This window comes from Mesoplodon mirus (genome assembly GCF_964341445.2).
Source record: "Mesoplodon mirus genome assembly, chromosome: 3".
Classification (NCBI taxonomy): domain Eukaryota; kingdom Metazoa; phylum Chordata; class Mammalia; order Artiodactyla; family Ziphiidae; genus Mesoplodon; species Mesoplodon mirus.
The window spans coordinates 159,119,669-159,138,469 of NC_138978.1; the positions used below are offsets into that span (position 1 = coordinate 159,119,669).

Sequence of the window (18,801 nt, forward strand, 5' to 3'; positions counted from 1 at the left end):
CTTCATAAGCTTGAGGCAGGCCTTGGTTTCCAGAGCCTTTAAACACATCCAAAACAAAATGACCTCAGTTTTATCTGATCAATTAACCAGAATCATTACCAACAACATTCAGTTTATGTGGAAAAAATGACACATCTATTGCCTCTGCCTGTCTGCAGGAAGCATATTAAGTCTCTTTATCTCTTTTTTCCTTCTCTGCTTCCTTCCTCCCTGCCCCCAGGATATTCAGTGATTCATTATTATCATGAATTTTCCAAGCTTCTCATTCTGACAGTATTGTCCTAAGTAGTCTAGAACTTTGTATTTGACATGTGTTCTCAAGCAGTCCTCTAAAGAACCAGTTTTCCCTCTGTCCCTTGGAAGAATATTGATAAGTTGAAGGATGTTAAGTGATCCTTAAGTTTAAGGCTTATAAAAATTTGTAGGAATAATAATACTTCATATAATGCATTACAGTTTCCAATGTATCTTCACAGACCGTATCCCATGTGATCCCTTCTACAACCCTGTGAGATAGACAAATCAGCTTTTACCCCATTTTTTCAGCAGAAGAAACTTAGGCTCAAAGAGGTTAAGCATGGGCCTAAGATCAATCAGCTAGATGGTTAAGATGACTCTAAGACGCACATCTTCTAAGTCTTAATTTGTGATCCTTCTTCCTTACCACGTAGTCAGTGTGAGCATTAGCTCAGCTAGAACACTAGTTGAGACACTAAAAGAAATGTCAGAGACGAGGCTGCAGTGCCTAATGTGTGGGTACTGACACCACTGCAGAAAGTGTGACTGTAAGGGAATGTGACTGATTAATGAATATGAGAGAACTTTTTCAACTACTGAGTATTGTGCCCTTCAGAGTGCTGACCCATGAAACTTTACACTCATTCCATGAGCCTGCCATTGCCTAAAACGTTTTTGGAAATGCCTTTCCAAGCTTCACATGCTTTTAAGTATGTTTTGTCAAGACACATCTTCATCTTCTCTGGAATGGGTTTGAGCTTTGGCAATAGTCAAGTTATAATTGGTGCCACTGGAGTATAAAGCTCCAGTGGTTTCTGCACCCCATGAGGGCTAACACTGGGGTTGTCAATTTACTGCTAAGCCTCCAGCATCTAACACAGCCTGGATTACAGTAGGCACTCAGTAGATGTTTGTTGAAAGAACAGTTGAGTTTGGAGGGAAAACAAGCTGGGTTGCTCCAAACCAGTGTGTTCAAAAACCACAAAGTAAGGGCATTGGTTGTCCTGTGTGCTTGCCCAGAGAGAACTTTCAAAAGGGGAATTCCCCCAAAAGTGTGGCGCCGTGGCATCTCCACCAGAATAGTGAATAAGTAATTGCATTGAAAAAAGATCCCATTTATATGTTTAACTACTGCATGTTTGGTTAAAAATATCAGCCAGGGCTTCCTTGGTGGCACAGTGGTTGAGAGTCCGCCTGCCGATGCAGGGGACACGGGTTTGTACCCCAGTCCGGGAAGATCCCACATGCCACGGAGTGGCTGGGCCCGTGAGCCATGGCCGCTGAGCCTGCGCATCCGGAGCCTGTGCTCTGCAGCGGGAGAGGCCACAACAGTGAGAGGTCTGCGTACCGCAAAAAAAAAAAAAAAAAAAAAAAAAAAATATATATATATATATATATATATCAGCCAATGTATTGTAGTAATTTTAATAATAGCCAATATTTATTGATGCTTTCTTGGTGCTAGGTACTGCTCTAAGCACTTTTCAGGTTTACCTTCCTTAATTGTTACAGACAACCCCATGGAGTAGATAGCGCCATCATTCCTATTTTACAGATGGGGAAATAGGCACAGCAAGGTTGAGTAACCTGCCCAATACCTACAGACAGTAAGTAGCTGAGGTGTGATTTAACCTCAGACAGCCAGATCCCAGAACATGTGTTCTTAACTGCTCTGTTCTACCACCTCTGATAACCCATGTCATATTCAATCATTAGTCAACACAAAGTATACTTTTATGAAACTATTAAATCAAGAGATATGCTGAAACCAAAATTATTTCTGGTAACAGGACACTTTTAGTATTGTTTTATACGTAAATAGCATTTCCTGAGCTCAGCTGGAAATTCTTAGGCCAAGATAAGAAGAGAGAAGGTGACTTTGCTTGGGGACTTGTACTTAACCAGTGATGACTTAGGAGTCAGCCTAACAGAAGATTGGGAAAGAGGAAACCCTCCGATCAGTGAACATAACCTACCCATTTGTTCCTTACAGGGCTTCTATAAACGGACCCCAGACTATCTTCAGATTAGAGAATGGAAGAGGTTGGGCTGCTTTCCGGTCCCCATGGTCCACTCCACATTCCTAATTGACCTCAGGAAGGAAGCCTCTGACAAGCTGATGTTCTACCCACCGCACCAGGACTACACCTGGACCTTTGATGACATCATCGTCTTTGCCTTCTCCAGCAGGCAAGCAGGTACTGTTTGTATGCGGTTGTACTGCCACCATGGAAACACTGCAAATAACCAGCTCCTTTGTTTTGTGCATTTTATTAAAAAAAACACTCTTAATAAGGAAATAGCCTTCCTATTCAAGTAGTGTTAGAGGCAATTAATTGTCTGCAGTAACCATACCAGCACCCTCTGTGTTGCTGTCCCTGTGAGCACCAATGACCAAGAGCCAGGACTGGTCCCTACCCAAGAATCCACTCTCTTTAAAAAAAAAAAAAAAAAAAAAAAAAGGTGGTGGTGGTTGCCATGGGCCTGTGATTCGTTCTTTATGGTGCTATTGCATTGCTTTGTTCAATATAGGAGTCCTTTACTTAATTAGAAAACTGTGACAGAGGGCCAAAAGTACACTGGGGAAGACCCTGGCTTAAAAAATGGAAGTTTATTTCTTCTCAAAAAAAAATCAGAGCTAGTACAGTGGCTCTGTTCCACAAAGTTTTCGGAGATCCAGGCTCCTTCTCTATTGCTTCTCCACCTTCCATGAGGTATTGTCCTTAATCATATGATCCAACATGTCTCATCAGTATAGATGCATTTCAGCTGTTGAGTGAAAACCATAGAGGGGAGGGCACTCTCCGACCCTTTAAGGGTACCATCCAGGAGTTGAACACATCACTGCCATGCATAGCCCATTAGCCAGACTTAGGACATAGGACAACAACTAGCTCAGAATGTTGGGAGGCTCAAAATGTTGTCTTTATTCTATGCAGTCTGGAGCCCCAATTCTCTCTCTGGGAGGAGAAAACAAATTTTGGGAGGTAACCAGCAGTCTCTGCCACAGTCCCCCTGGAAGGAAGGGCAAAACCAGACTTAACTCTTTCATGAACCATTGTAGGCTTTTAGAGGATGACAAGTCAGTAGGAAAGTAGGTTATTACTCTTGTGTCACTTGCACATGCAGTCAGGGAGGATATAATTCACTAAAGTGGTTCAACATGAAGATACACAACATTCCTAAAGCAAGGCTTTCTTCTCAGGGTCATTCAGACCTTCCTGACAGAGGCCAGGTCCCGTTATCAATGAGCCAGAAATGTGCCACTTAACCACTAGCAAAAGTGAGTTTAGAAACCAGGCAGATGGTGTATAAATTCATGTGGCTGTATAGTCAGGGTGGATGAGATCATACACAGACCCCAGGCAGTTGAGGCAGGTTGCTGGCAGCTGTGAATATTAATAAAATTCAAGCTACAACTCACACATCAGGCCATCCTAGAAGCCTTAGGTATCCCACTTATCAGTTGTAGATTTGGTAGGAATGAGAATATTTGGTGGAAATATGGAAAGCTGATTATTTTTTTCCCTTGGCAGCTAGAACCATTTAGACCCTTTGGCCAGGTGTAGACATGTTTTAGGTCTGTGTCAGGGCAAAAGCAAGGTTCTCATACTCATGTGGATTGGAAGTTTTCATGAAGGTCCTTGTGTCAGCGTTAATGGTAACTGCTTCTTTCCACTTGGTCTGTGATTGGCTCTGATTTCTCCAAGATGGGAAGCAGACTCAGGGCCTTCCCAGTCCTTCAATTATGCCAGTCCCTTTGCTTAAGAGCTTGAAGTAAAGATGCTCCAAGAAATTGCGCTGTTAACAATTACAGTAATGATCTTTGCCTAACAGAGGCCTCCTTGATGGACATTGCACAAGGCATTATTGTGACCCAGTCACTAAATTATTATGATATAGTTTTTTGTTTTTGTTTTTGTTTTTTTGGCAGTACGTGGGCCTCTCACTGTTGTGGCCTCTCCCATTGCAGAGCACAGGCTCCAGACATGCAGGCTCAGCAGCCATGGCTCACGGGCCCAGCCACTCCGCGTCATGTGGGATCTTCCCGGACTGGGGCATGAACCCATGTCCCTTGCATTGGCAGGCGGACTCTCAACCACTGCGCCACCAGGGAAGCCCTATGATATAGTTTTTAAAACCAAGAATTGGATTTGGGGCTGGAAGAATGACATGAGCTAGACAGGAATTTTTCAGCTATGCCCCTTGCTTGGCCTGTTCACTTGGACTTCATTCTTTATTGGTCAGATTCCCATAGGCCTACCCAGGACATTGATAGCAGGTGCAGAGGCCCAGAGCTGTTTGGTGATTCTGCTGGGAGGAGAGAGGCAGAAAAGCAAGGAGAGAGGGTCAGTCCTGTAGGCTTTCCTGCTGTGCCTAGCATTGTGTTAGGCTCTGTGACAGTTGGGGAGATAAGATCTTTACATGTGGAAACATAAATAATAGTTATGAAGCAGTGAAAGCTGAGGGGTCAGATCAGTGGTACAAACTGTGAATAGGGCAGGAGTCAAGATAGGAAAGAATGACTGTCATTTGAGGGAATGAAAGAGCTTTCCTGACAGTCATGTGGCTCTAAGATAGCACTTTTACTCAGCTTGTAGTATTTTTAGAAGAGACTTGAATGAGCCTGGAGTCCTGTGCAGCCCATGGAGTGTTTCTAAGCTCTTTCCTTCTTAGGTTCAAAGCAAAGCACTTGCCTTCTCTCTTGAAAGAGTCTTGATGAAAGATGATTTATATTCTTTTGTTCTCACTCTTATGAAGCTCCCTAACTATGGATCATCCATTGGCGTATCTTTTTTTTTTTTTTTTTGGTGTGTTGGGTCTTTGTTGCTGCACGCGGGCTTTCTCTAGTTGTGGTGAGTGGGGGCTACTCTTCATTGTGGTGTGCAGACTTCTCACTGCGGTGGCTTCTCTTGTTGTGGAGCATGGGCTCTAGGTGCGCGGGCTTCAGTAGTTGTGGTGCATGGGCTCAGTAGTTGTGGCTCGCAGGCTCTAAGCGCAGGCTCAGTAGTTGTGGTGCCTGGGCTTAGTTGATCTGCAGCACACGGGATCTTCCCAGACCAGGGCTCGAACCCATGTCCCCTGCATTGGCAGGTGGATTCTTAACCATGGCACCACCAGGGAAGTCCCATGGAGTACCCTTTTTTAAATGTCCAAAAGGAAATAGAGGGTCCACATGTCCCAGGCAGGACCATCTAACCACAAACCTCGACGCTTAATCTTTCACCTCCAACTCCAGGCATTGCCACATGTGGGTGAGGAGTGACAGGGGCAATCCAAGGGTGCTGGAGTGCTGGGGCGTGGCTGCCCATCCAGCCCAAGAAGAGAACACAGGGGTCATGGACAAGTCTCCATGGCTCTAATGAAGCCAGGGTTGGGAGTTCACCTCCCGCTGTGGCCAGTGATCTGGGCTGTGTGTCACGGCCACAGTAACCATCTCTGGCACCAGCCAGTCATCCTCCACATGTCTGCCATGAGTCAAAAGAGGCAAGAGATGTGGGTGACGGGCAGGCAGAGCTTCCTCCTGCACGTCACAGGGAGTGCTTGAAAGTGCCTCCCATGTGCGGGGATGGCAATCCAGAGTGTTTACTTGTTTTGAGACTCAGTTTCCAAATCCTCTGTGGGTAGAGAGATACTTGGCGTTGGCTCTTTAGGGGCAGAGGTTTGGCACTAATGGCTCTTTAGCGACAGAGGTGTGACCTTGCGCAAATCACAGCTTTTCAAACTCTGAGCTTCCATCACCAAGGATAAAGGTAGGTAGATCAATCTTGCAATGTTAAGGTACTAGGTGAGTGCAAGAAAATGTTTGCTATCTTCATAAAAGAAGTACAGTCCTTCAAGGTATAGTATCCTTCACCATTCTTTTTCAAAGAGAAAATTGTTTGCCCCAGAAGTAGCTTTCACTGAGTGCCAAGTTCCTTCATAGATTTTATCTAATTACCAACACATTTTCTTTTAAATTTTTTATATTTTTATCCAATTATCCAGGCAGATAGTTGAATCAATTCGAATAGTCCCCCACAGTTTATTATAAAACCAGAAGTCCCCTGGGTGTCACCTCCCTGTACCATTTCCTTCTTTTAGAAGACAAGCACTTTTAACTCTTCCAGATGATGGTACAGGTGTAGTGGTCACATCCGTGTTTCTAAGTAGCATGCTTATAATGCTGCTTCTTGATTTTCTGGTTTTGCTTTAGGCAAATACCTATTGACTCACTAGTGAAGAGGAGGAGTTAGTTCTCTCCCCTCCCTCTGCCACGTTCACGCAAACGCATTCTTCCCATCACCCTGTCCTCTTGATGTAGTTACGTGGTACTTTAAGAAAGAGCCACGGTCAGTGTTTTTGCTCTTAAAATCATGTGAACCTAATTCCATTTATGGACTATGGCTAGTTTTCCTATCATATCTGACTTAACAATTGCCTTTTATATTTGCTTAGTTTTATTATTACTAACGCCATCCAAAACGAATCCCTGACTGTCTAAAACTCCTCTTAGAATGGTCAGCTTTAGCAGATGTTCTCTGTGTGTGTGTAAAGATGTCTGTCCTGGAGCCTCCTGTTCTCTAACGTGAGAGGTGCCCCAGCTTCGGAGCTGCAACTCCCTCCTCTTCTCTTCTGTATTGGCTCTCCTGTTCACTATGCCCTGCGTATTCCTTGTTTTTTGTTTTTTGGGGTTTTTTTGTAATCCTCCCCCTCCTCCTTTCCTCCCCCTGCCCCTCTTTCTTCTCCTTCTTCTTCCACATCATCCAGTCACTGTCTGAGGAAGTGTGATGGCAAGTAAATAGGACCTTGCACGTCTGAAAATGCCTTTCTTCTCCCCTCACACTTGATGGATAGCTTGGCTAGGTCTCATCTCCCCTTCTTACTGAAGCTTTGCAAAGTCGAATGGTAAAATTGTTTACCTAATTAGGGTAGAGAGGCAACCTAAACATTAAATCATTTCCCTTCTGTTTCCTGAGTTCATCACGACTTTGCAAGAGGGTCCGTTTGGATTTGAAGTTTCTCAGAAGCATTCATGTCGGCAAACAGTAGAGCTAGTGAGTCCTGTTGGTGAAGGCAGGAGAAGTGACAGTGTTGCTGGACCAGCCCTGATGGGAGCCGGGTTCAGTAAAGGGGAGGATAAGAGCTCTTTTCTTTGTTTGTTCTTCTCTGTTAATGCCACAAGACAGCTCCACCTGATTTGGCAGGTGATGCAGCTGACTGGAGGAAATTTCATCTGCACAAAATAGAGAAGTCACTATGCAGGTAATTGTCTGTCTGGAAAGCATAGGTGATTTTAGAAATTAACAGACCAGAAGCTTGCACACATGGATCAGAGCTTGGCAGACTCATCCTTTTACCTAAGCAGTCTTTTCATTAGTCAGGACTGTCAGTTGCTGGATCTCTCTGAGACCCTCTTGATTCCAATATTCATAGCTACCTGGTTGAACACAGGTGCTATACATAACTCTTGGAGTTATCCAGCTGGGGCTGTGAAGGCGGGTTTTGAAAACAAGGGGGCTGTGCTATGTCTCTGGTTATTGTCATACTGAAGGTTCTTAACAGGACTTGAAATGCAGACTTTCTTTTGTCCCTTTCTGACTCTTTTATAGAAGTTTCATGTCTGTTGGTTGACTGCAAATCCATGCGTTCTAAGAGAAGAAATCAAACCATGGAGCATCATGGAAAATTTTAAGTTTCCTTTGTTTTTTATTTTTTGTTCTACATATGCTTAGAGTTAGCTTTAATAATCTGTCAGCCTTACAGGATTTTCCTGTTTGCTTTCATATAAAATGTGGCTTTTATTCCTCATTTTCTCTTTATTTCCTGTAGGTGGATTACAGTGTTCCATTCTGTTCTCTGGAGCGGGAATTCCTTGCCTCCTTTTTGATCCCGTCATGCCTTTAGTGTTCATTTCAGGCCACAAGGATGCTTTCTCTTCAGAGAGAAAAAAATCAATTTCCTCTGAGCCGAAGAATGGCCCAGGGTTTTTATTTGCCCCAAATTTTGGTTACACTTTCTTAATAAAGGAGCATTTTTGAGGTCTACACACCCTGCCCAGAACAACTACTTGTTCAATTTCAGTGCCAAACTCAGCTTTGGTCACAGCCTAGTCTCTTTTTTCTTAGTTGTCATTGTAAAACTAAGAAGTGTATTTTCTGATTGGCCAGTTTTGTCCCTCTCTTGTGTCCTCAGGCATCCAGATGCACCTCTGCAACAGAGAGCACTACGGCTACCTGCCCATCCCCCTGAAGCCCCATCAGACCCTACAGGAGGACATTGAGAACCTCATCCATGTGCAGATAGAAGCAATGAGTGAGTGACCCAGGGGCCTAGTGGTGGTTCATGTTCCGTTGCCACTGTGAGCATACCAGCCACTTTTTCCCTCTCCCAGGACTAGAATCTCAGAGCCATCAGTCAGCCTTGGCTGAAACATAGTTGTTCATTTGTTCATTCATTCTCAAACTTTTCCTATGTGAAATATGAATATGACAAAGTCTTTACCTTCAGGGAGCTTCCCTTCCACGTGGAGAGCTGGGTACACAGTAAATACATTTCACATAGTGTCCTAAGGGCTATAATGGTGTTTTGTCTATGGATTTAAAATCTAACTTTGTTGCTTTCTAATTATATGACTTTGGGCAAGTAATCTAACCTCCTTAGTTGTGAAATGAAGATAAAACATCTAGGGTTTGGGGGCAAATTCCCCATGATATATGTAAAAAGTATACTAGCAAAAACAATAATTATGACTTCAACTTAATAATAGCTTATGGTGTAACAGATACCATACTAAACATTTTTTGTACTTTGTCTCATTAATCCTTACAACAACACAATGAAAGGGGTTTTATTATTGCTCATATTAAATATGAAGAAATTGGGATGTAGAGAGTTTAAGTATCTTGCTATAGATCATTCTGCTAAATAAATGATAGATTGGGATTTGAACCAACCTTGGTATCTCCAAAGCTCAGATTCTTAAACACTATCATATTGCCTCTGGGTCTGGCATGATGTCAGAACTGGTAAATGCTCAATGATCAGGGACTACACTAATTATTATGTGTAATGAGCAGTGGTGTCCAAAGGAGAAAGTAACAAAAGCACTCTGCCTAAGGGAGGATGCTGGGAATGGCTACCCAAAGGAGGGAATATTTGCACTGAATTTTCATGCAGTATCTGAGAAACTCTGTTATTCATCACTAGAGCATAGGATGTGTGTATGTTGGCAGTCGGGGTGATTGGGGAGGCACAATGGGAAGCAGGGCTGGAAGGTAGGCAGGAGCCCAGTTAGAAGGACCTCTAATGTGTAAGAAGGTGTTTGGACTTTTCCTGAAGGGAAGGGAGATTTTAAAGAGATTTTCTCAGCGAAATGTCAGGTTGAAAGGTTGAAAGGTTGAAATGTCGGGATTTAGAAAGGTCACTCTCCTGGTAAGGGAAACATGGCTGGAGCAGCATGGGGCAGTGGGTGCTGGTCTTAGGTCAGAGGTGAAGAGACCGTTTTGGACATTACATGGTAAACTAGGCAAAAGATGGTGAGGATCTGAGCTAGGGCAGGAGCAGTGGGAATGGAGATAAACTTATGACATAGACTTGAAAGGACTTAGCCAAGAATATGTGGATGAATAAAAGGGAGGCAGAGGAAACCTTGTAAGTTCTGACTTGAATGTCTGGAATGACTGCAGGAATTTTAAATGCATGTAGATTAAAGGAGACATTTGCAAAGAAAGATCATGAGTTCATTTTTAGACCCATTGAGTTGCTTGTGAATATCTATTTCCTGCTTCTCACCCCGAGACAATAAATTCCTTGTTCATGTTAGTCTCAAGACATAGCCCATTCCCTGCCACCTAGTAGGCACCCAGTAAATATTTGTTGAATGAATGAATGAGTTGCCCAGTGGATAGATGGAGAGCTGAATCTGAAACTTAAGTTCGATCAAGTCTAAAGATGTTGAGTTGGGATTCATCAACAAGATAATGTGATATCACAGAATTTTAAGAAAACAGGAACATGAGATATGGAAGGAAGTTCAAGCAAGATAAGGACTGAAAAAGAGTCCAGTGGGTTTTTTTCAGCTAATTTCCATAACAAGAATGGTTTCAGAAAAGGCTGACTCAGAATTTAAAGTGTTTGAGAAGTAATTAAAAAGCAAGGACATAGAGAGAAAGCAGAATTTTTTTTTTAAGAAACATGGTAAGGACCAGAAGGTAAGACAAAAATAATTATAAAGATTCATCAGAAGATTCCTTTAAATAGCAAGCTCTCCTACTGTTTTTACACAGGATTGTGTTTGCAAAACATCAGTCAGCCCAGTATACCAGGGACATATTGGTGGTGATGAGCAAAGCATATCTGTAGATTATACCTGGGATGGAGAGCAAAGCACCCCTGACATTACAGCCTTTGTTGCTGATGCACATGATAGTTTACAAGTCATTTGGTCTTTCCCGGTCTCAATGTCCCTGAGTTTGAAAACAGAAACAAGAGATCACTACTATTCTCTATGAGTACAGAGAATAATAGAGATAATGGAGAAATAATAGAGTATTAATGATAGTATTAATACTCTATTAATAATAGAGTAGAATAATAGAATAATAGAGTATTCTTGGGGGGAATGAGGATTGAATAATCAGCTGGTTCACTGGGATAGTATTTCTAGGACCAGCCCTTAGGAATTTCTTCTGTGAATTTCTTTAATACATAGTGTCTCTGCCTCTTCTCTATGTTCTAGACCCAGAGGCCAAGGGCAGTATCTTATTGCCTTCTATCCCAATCACCTAGCACAGTACCTGACATATAATCGGTAACAAACAAATATTTGCTGAATGCATGACCAGACAAGTGAATGAAAGAATGAGCAAATGAATAAAAACTGTGTTGCAAAGGACATGCAACATGAAGCCAGAATAATGGACTTGAACCTAGGCTCTATCATGTAAGAAGGGAGAATCAACCTCTCAGAGCTTTAGTTCCTTTATCTGTGGAGTGAGGATAATAACACTGACTTTGCAGGGTTGAGAGGAGCAAATAAAAGAGTATACATCAACTCCATAAAACAAAGAGGTGTTGCTATTATTAGGACTCTGTTTAATGCTTGGTAATGTGTGTCTCCTTATCATCCCCATTCCATGGCTTTCAATCTTGACTCCAAGTAGATGTCAGCCCAGAGAGGCTGACCAGAGCCTTGCCTTCTCTTCTTTTCCCCCACAGAACTGAGAGCATAGAAAGTTCCCTGTACACAGAAACACACACACTGTCAAAATCAATTTTAATGATTACAACTATGTACAACAATATGCTAGGCAGGTAGATTTCATTTGGGAAGAACCTGTAATTTATAGCTGTCGTTAATGCTCCCCCGTACACTCCAACTCTAGTGCGAGGCACTTTATATATGGCGTTTTATTTAATTATTGTATTTACCTTCTCTAGTTGTAATTTTGTTAAAATTTTAGATCCTGAATTTTAAAAGACAGAGCATAATTGGGATAATAAAATAATTGGAAAATAAACCTTTGAGGGTAATAATGCAGAAACACACACTGAAGTCCTATGTAGGATTAAGAAAAGGCTGGTGATGATGAAATCATAGCTGTCAAGTGTCCTCAGGAAAGATGAACTAGATGCTAAAAGCACTAGTTCATCTGGAACCCAATGGGCAGTTAATAACTGGCTGCTAATAGACTGTACAACTGAAGCATTAGAAGAGGCATAAAATTTATGTACAAACACCGAACGCCTATCTACAATGTATGAGTCACTCTATGAGGGTACTAGGGAGTCACAACATTTTACAACCAATTCTGTTTTGGGTGTTTATATTTAACTAGGGAGACAGGACAGACATTTAAAAAAGACCCCAATGATGCAGTATATTGCTTTGTGAAAGGAGCAGTTATAAGGGCAGTAGGAATTTGGAGTAAGGAGAGATTGCTGTGGGCTGGTGTGATCTAGGAGAGCCTGACAGTTCTTAAGCTGGGCTTTGATAGAAGTGTGGAACTTAAACAAAGTGAGTGTTATAGTGAGGGCACTGTACGTAGAGGAAACAGACTGAACAAAGGCATTGTTCAAAAAGCATTCACACCCTGGAAGAGAGTAGGCTTTAAACAGTAGAAGGCAATAAAGTTTGAGTGTTGGAGTGGTTTAATCGTTATGATTCTTGAATGCTCAGATAAAGTACAATGCCGATTCTAAAAGCAGTAAGGATGCAAGGAAGGCTTTAGAAGAGAGCATCAGGCTATAAGTATTTATTAAACACATACTAGGTTCCATGGATTGTTCATATGCTGGGGATGCAGCAGTCAACAAAACCAGCAGAAGCTCTGACATCAAGGAATTTATATTCCAACACAGAGAAATATACAATATATCAAGGAAGTAGCCACGTGAATATTTGGGGGAAGAGTGTTTCAAGCAGAAAGAACAGCACATTCAAAGGCTGTTAGGAAACAGCCTGGGGTACTCCAAGAACAACAGGCCAGTGTGTTTGTCATGGACAGAATAAGAAGGTGAGTAGGAGATGGGGTTATGGTGGAAGAACTGTCCAGAGCATGCAGAGCCATGTGGCCACAATAAGGAATTTGGACTTTATTCTTTGGGTAACAGGATTCCATGTGGGTGGGGCAGGGAGAGTGGCATGATGTGATTTATGTATTTAGGTAAATCACTCAGGCTGGGGTGTGGATACTAGAGTGTAAAGGGACCAGTACATCTCTCCTGGTGAGAGATGATGGTGGTTGGAATGCAAACTGTAGTAGGAAGGTGATGAGAAGCAGGTGGATTTGGGATATATTTTTGGGGGTAGAGCCAACAGGACATACAGAAACCTGGATGAAGCCCATGAAGGAAAGAAAGGAATCAGTAATGACTCCAGGATTTTGGCCTAGTATACCATTTAATGAAATGGGAATGGCTTTACAGGAAAAGACTTAGGGAGGGAAGTTGTGGTCATATAAGCTTAAGATAATGATTAGACATCTAAATGGAAAGGTTAGGAGATATTTGGATATATGAATCTGGAGTTCAGGGAAGAGACTCCAGTTGGAAACAGACATTTGAGAGTCATCAGCATTAAAAGGATATTTGAAGCCATGGAACAGTGTGAACTTGTTTTGTAGGAGAACGTAGAAAAGAAGAGGAGAGAGTGGAGGACAGATCCCTGGAGGACACAAACAGCCAGAAAGCTGGAAGGAAAAATTAAGAAGTGTTTCAAAAAGGAACCAGATGCTGTTGAGAAGTGAAGTCAAACGAGGATACAGAACTGATCACTGGTTCTCTCAAGGTAGAGATCGGTGATGACCTGGATAAGAAACACGTCAGTGCAAATGATTGGACTAAAGCCCACTGGAGTGGGCTGAAGAGAGGGCCATGGGGAGTTGAGAAAGTGGACTCTTGTTGGCACGGGAATAGAGAAGTAGGGTAGTGGCTGTAAGAGAGTGACAAATCAAGGGAGAGGTGGTTTTGTTTCATTTTGTTTTGTCTTTTATGCTGTTTGTGTTTTCTTTTAGGTAGGATTTTAGCATGTTTGTATGTTGATGAGAAAAATCCAAACTATGGGGAGAATTTAATGATATAGCAAAAAGATAATTTAAGATCCTTGAGAAAACAAGTTCTAGATAGAACAGGGAGGCTGTCACAGATGGGAAGGCAGAATGTGTAGGCAGAGATGCAGCTGGGTTTGTAGACTTGAGGTGGAAGGAAAAGGTAGGTCTAGTTTGGCTTTAAACATTTTCTCTATGACATATATAGTCCAGTCAACAGCTCAAGAGAGACGTTGAAGATTCCAGGAGAGAGAACAAGACATAGAATAGACCTCTCAGGAAATGGGAAAATAAATTTACTAGGGAGGTATAGTTGCATCATTTGGCAGTATCGAGTGCCAATTTGACAGCTGTGGCTACAATTTTGAAGTGACTCAGTCTACGCAGTTGTGTGAATTTCTTTCATAGTGTTCTTGGTGCTAAGAGAACAGTCAGGTTTAACTAGGATTGGGAGTTTACCAAGCAAGATGAATAAAGGGAATCAAGGGTCATACAAGGGATGAACCATGAAATCTAGGTTGGGTACTGATGAGAGTGAGAACAAGAAGGGTGTGATGGATGCAGACATGATAATGGGTCACTGAAAGAATGATTGTTGGTTCTAGATTGTTGGTTGTTGGATGGATCACCATGTGGATGCTGAGGTTTCTAAGAATGACAGCAGGGACACTGAAACTGTGAGCCAGAGGATGAAGGCATCAGTGGCTGAGGGAACAAGATTAGGAGGTACAGAGGGCTAAAATATGCTTCAAAGAAGCCACTTTTTGAAGGATGGAAGAGAAACAGTTAGGAGTGAGTTGGAGGACATGAGAAAAATCAGCGTTCACTCTGACAGCTGAAAGGGAGGCAGTGTCCTCAAAGGAAAGCCAAGTTTTAGTCAAAACAAAAAGGCAAAGAGACATTAAGAGAAAGTGAAGGGACTGAAAATATCAGGCAGTTTATGAATTTCAGACTGGAGTTTCTGAGATCAGAGAAGAGTTTGGGCTGGGTGGATATGGCATATAACAACAATGGCTAACACTTTTTTTTTTTTAACATCTTTATTGGAGTATAATTGCTTTACAATGGTGTGTTAGTTTCTGCTATATAACAAAGTGAATCAGCTATACATATACATATATCCCCATATCTCCTCCCTCTTGCATCTCCCTCCCACCCTCCCTATCCCACCCGCCCCTCGAGGTGGTCACAAAGCACCGAGCTGATCTCCCTGTGCTATGCAGCTGCTTCCCAGTAACTATCTGTTTTACATTTGGTAGTGGAAATATGCCCATGCCATTCTCTCACTTCGTCCCAGCTTACCCTTCCCCCTCCCCGTGTCCTCAAGTCCATTCTGTACATCTGCATTTTTATTCCTGTCTGGCCCCTAGGTTCTTCAAAACCATTTTTTTTTTTAGATTCCATATATATGTGTTAGCATATGGTATTTGTTTTTCTCTTTCTGACTTACTTCACTCGGTATGACAGTTTCTAGGTCCATCCACCTCACTACAAATAACTCAATTTTGTTTCTTTTTATGGCTGAGTAGTACTCCATTGTATATATGTGCCACATCTTCTTTATCCATTCATCTGTTGATGGACACTTAGGTTGCTTCCATGTCCTGGCTATTGTAAATAGAACTGCAATGAACATTGTGGTACATGACTTTTTGAATTAATGTTTTATCAGGGTATATGCTCAGTAGTGGGATTGCTGGGTCGTGTGGTAGTTCTATTTTTAGTTTTTTAAGGAACCTCCATAATGTTCTCCTTAGTGGCTGTATCAATTTAAATTCCGACCAACAGTGCAGGAGGGTTCCCTTTTCTCCACACCCTCTCCAGCATTTATTATCTGTAGATTTTTTGATGATGGCCGTTCTGACGGGTGTGAGGTGATACCTCATTGGAGTTTTGGTTTGCATTTCTCTAATGATTAGTGATGTTGAGCATCCTTTCATGTGTTTGTTGGCAATCTGTATATCTTCTTTGGAGAAATGTCTATTTAGGTCTTCTGCCCGTTTTTGGATTGGGTTGTTTGTTTTTTTGATATTGAGCTGCATGAGCTGCTTGTAAATTTTGGAGATTAATCCTTTGTCAGTTGCTTCATTTGCAAATGTATTCTCCCATTCTGAGGGTTGTGTTTTCATCTTGTTTATGGTTTCCTTTGCTGTGCAAAAGCTTTTAAGTTTCATTTAGTCCCACTTGTTTATTTTTGTTTTTATTTCCATTTGTCTAAGAGGTGGGTCAAAAAGGATGTTGCTGTGATTTATGTCATAGAGTGTTTTCCCTATGTTTTCCTCTAAGAGTTTGATAGTGTCTGGCCTTACATTTAAGTCTTTAATCCACTTTGAGTTTATTTTTGTGTATGGTGTCAGGGAATGTTCTAATTTCATTCTTTTACATGTAGCTGTCCAGTTTTCCCAGCACCACTTATTGAAGAGGCTGTCTTTTCTTCATTATATATTCTTGCCTCCTTTATCAAAGTTAAGGTGACCATATGTGCGTGGGTTTATCTCTGGGTTTTCTATCCTGTTCCATTGATCTATATTTCTGTTTTTGTGCAGGTACCATACTGTCTTGATTACTGTAGCTTTGTAGTATAGTATGAAATCAGGAAACCTGACTCCTCCAGCTCTGTTTTTCTTTCTCAAGATTGCTTTGGCTATTTGGGGTCTTTTGTGTTTCCATACAAAGTGAAATTTTTTGTTCTAGTTCTGTGAAAAATGCCATTGGTAGTTTGATAGAGATTGCATTGAAACTGTGGATTGCTAGGGTAGTATAGTCACTTTCACAATGTTGATTCTTCCAATCCAAGAACATAGTATATCTCTCCATCTGTTTCTATCATCTTTAATTTCTTTCATCAGTGAATTATAGTTTTGTGCATACAGGTATTTTGTCTCCTTAGGTAGGTTTATACCTAGATATTTTATTCTTTTTGTTGCAGTGGTAAATGGGAGTGTTTCCTTAACTTCTCTTTCAGAATTTTCATCATTAGTATATAGGAATGTAGGAGATTTCTGTGCAATAATTTTGTATCCTGCTACTTTACCAAATTCATTGATTAGCTCTAGTAGTTTTCTGGTAGCATCTTTAGGATTCTGTATATATAGCATCATGTCATCTGCAAACAGTGACAGTTTTACTTCTTCTTTTCCAATTTGGATTCCTTTTATTTCTTTTTGCTGTGGCTGAAACTTCCAAAACTATGTTGAATAATAGTGGTGTGAGTGGGCAACCTTGTCTTGTTCCTGATTTTAGTGGAAATGGTTTCTGTTTTTCACCATTGAGAACGATGTTGGCTGTGGGTTTGTCATATATGGCTTTATTATTTTGAGATAAGTTCCCTCTATGCCTACTTTCTGGAGGGTTTTTTTTATCATAAATCGGTGTTGAATTTTGTCGAAAGCTTTTTCTGCATCTATTGAGATGATCATATGGTTTTTATTCTTCAATTTGTTAATATGGTTTATCACACTGAGTGATTTGCATATATTGAAGAATCCTTGCATTCCTCAGATAAATCCCACTTGATCATGGTGTATGATCCTTTTAATGTGCTGTTGGATTCTGTTTGCTAGTATTTTGTTGAGGATTTTTGCATCTATGTTCATCAGTGATATTGGCCTGTAGTTGTCTTTCTTTGTCTGGTTTTGGTATCAGGGTGATGGTGGCTTCATACAATGAGTTTGGGATTGTTCCTCCCTCAGCTATATTTTGGAAGAGTTTGAGAAGGATAGGTGTCAGCTCTTTTCTAAATGTGTGATAGAATTCGCCTATGAAGCCATCTGGTCCTGGGCTTTTGTTCGTTGGAAGATTTTTAATCACAGTCTGAATTTCAGTGCTTGTGACTGGTCTGTTTATATTTTCTGTTTCTTCTTGGTTCAGTCTTGGAACATTGTGCTTTTCTAAGAATTTGTCCATTTCTTCCAGGTTGTCCATTTTATTGGCATAGAGTTGCCTATAGTAATCTCTTATGATCCTTTGTATTTCTGCAGTGTCAGTTGTTACTTCTCCTTTTTCATTTCTAATTCTATTGATTTGTTGAATCAAAGCCTTCTCCCCTGTTTTCTTGATGAGTCCTGCTGATGGTTTATCAATTTTGTTTATCTTCTCAAAGATCCAGCTTTTAGTTTTATTGATGTTTGCTATTGTTTCCTTCATTTCCTTTTCATTTATTTCTGATCTGATCTTTATGATTTCTTTCCTTCCACTAACTTTGGGGTTTTTTTGTTCTTCATTCTCTAATTGCTTTAGGTGTAAGGTTAAGTTGTTTATTTGAGATGTTTCTTGTTCTTGAGGTAGGATTGTATTGCTATAAAGTTCCCTCTTAGAACTGCTTTAGATGCATCCCATTGGTTTTGGGTCATCGTGTTTTCATTGTCATTTGTTTCGAGGTATTTTTTGATTTCCTCTTTGATTTCTTCAGTGATCTCTTGGTTATTTAGTAATGTATTGTTTAGCCTCCCTGTGTTTGTATTTTTAACAGATTTTTTCCTGTAATTGATATCTAGTCTCATAGCATTCTGGTCGGACAAGATACTTGATACGATTTCAATTTTCTTAAATTTACCAAGGCTTTATTTGTGACCCAGGTTGTGATCTATCCTGGAGAAGGTTCCATGAGTACTTGAGAAGAAAGTGTATTCTGTTGTTTTTGGATGGAATGTCCTATAAATATCAATTAAGTTCATCTTGTTTAATGTATCATTTAAAGCTTGTGTTTCCTTATTTATTTTCATTTTGGATGATCTGTCCATTGGTGAAAGTGGGGTTAAAGTCCCCTACTATTATTGTGTTACTGTCAATTTCCCCTTTTATGGTTGTTACCATTTGCGTTATGTATTGAGGCGCTCCTATGTTGGGTGCATAAATATTTACAATTGTTATATCTTCTTGGATTGATCCCTTGATCATTATGTAGTGTCCCTCTTTGTCTCTTGTAACAGTCTTTATTTTAAAGCCTATTTTGTCTGATATGAGAATTGCTACTCCAGGTTTCTTTTGATTTCCACTTGCATGGAATATCTTTTTCCATCCCCTCACTTTCAGT

The 18,801-nt window shown here is 41.0% G+C and overlaps 1 protein-coding gene across 2 annotated transcripts in view; it reads left to right on the forward strand.

The window, feature by feature from the left end:
* The window catches only part of COLGALT2 (collagen beta(1-O)galactosyltransferase 2), a 133,890-nt gene that overhangs the window by 80,732 nt on the left and 34,357 nt on the right, over positions 1–18,801 (forward strand). The window contains exons 5-6 of one of the 2 annotated variants that reach the window (XM_082612057.1): positions 2,231–2,435; positions 8,413–8,532. In XM_082612057.1, the coding sequence (XP_082468183.1) occupies positions 2,231–2,435; positions 8,413–8,532 (325 nt within the window). The remainder of the gene's footprint in view (positions 1–2,230; positions 2,436–8,412; positions 8,533–18,801) is intronic. The other variant, XM_082612058.1, reaches the window with a different exon arrangement.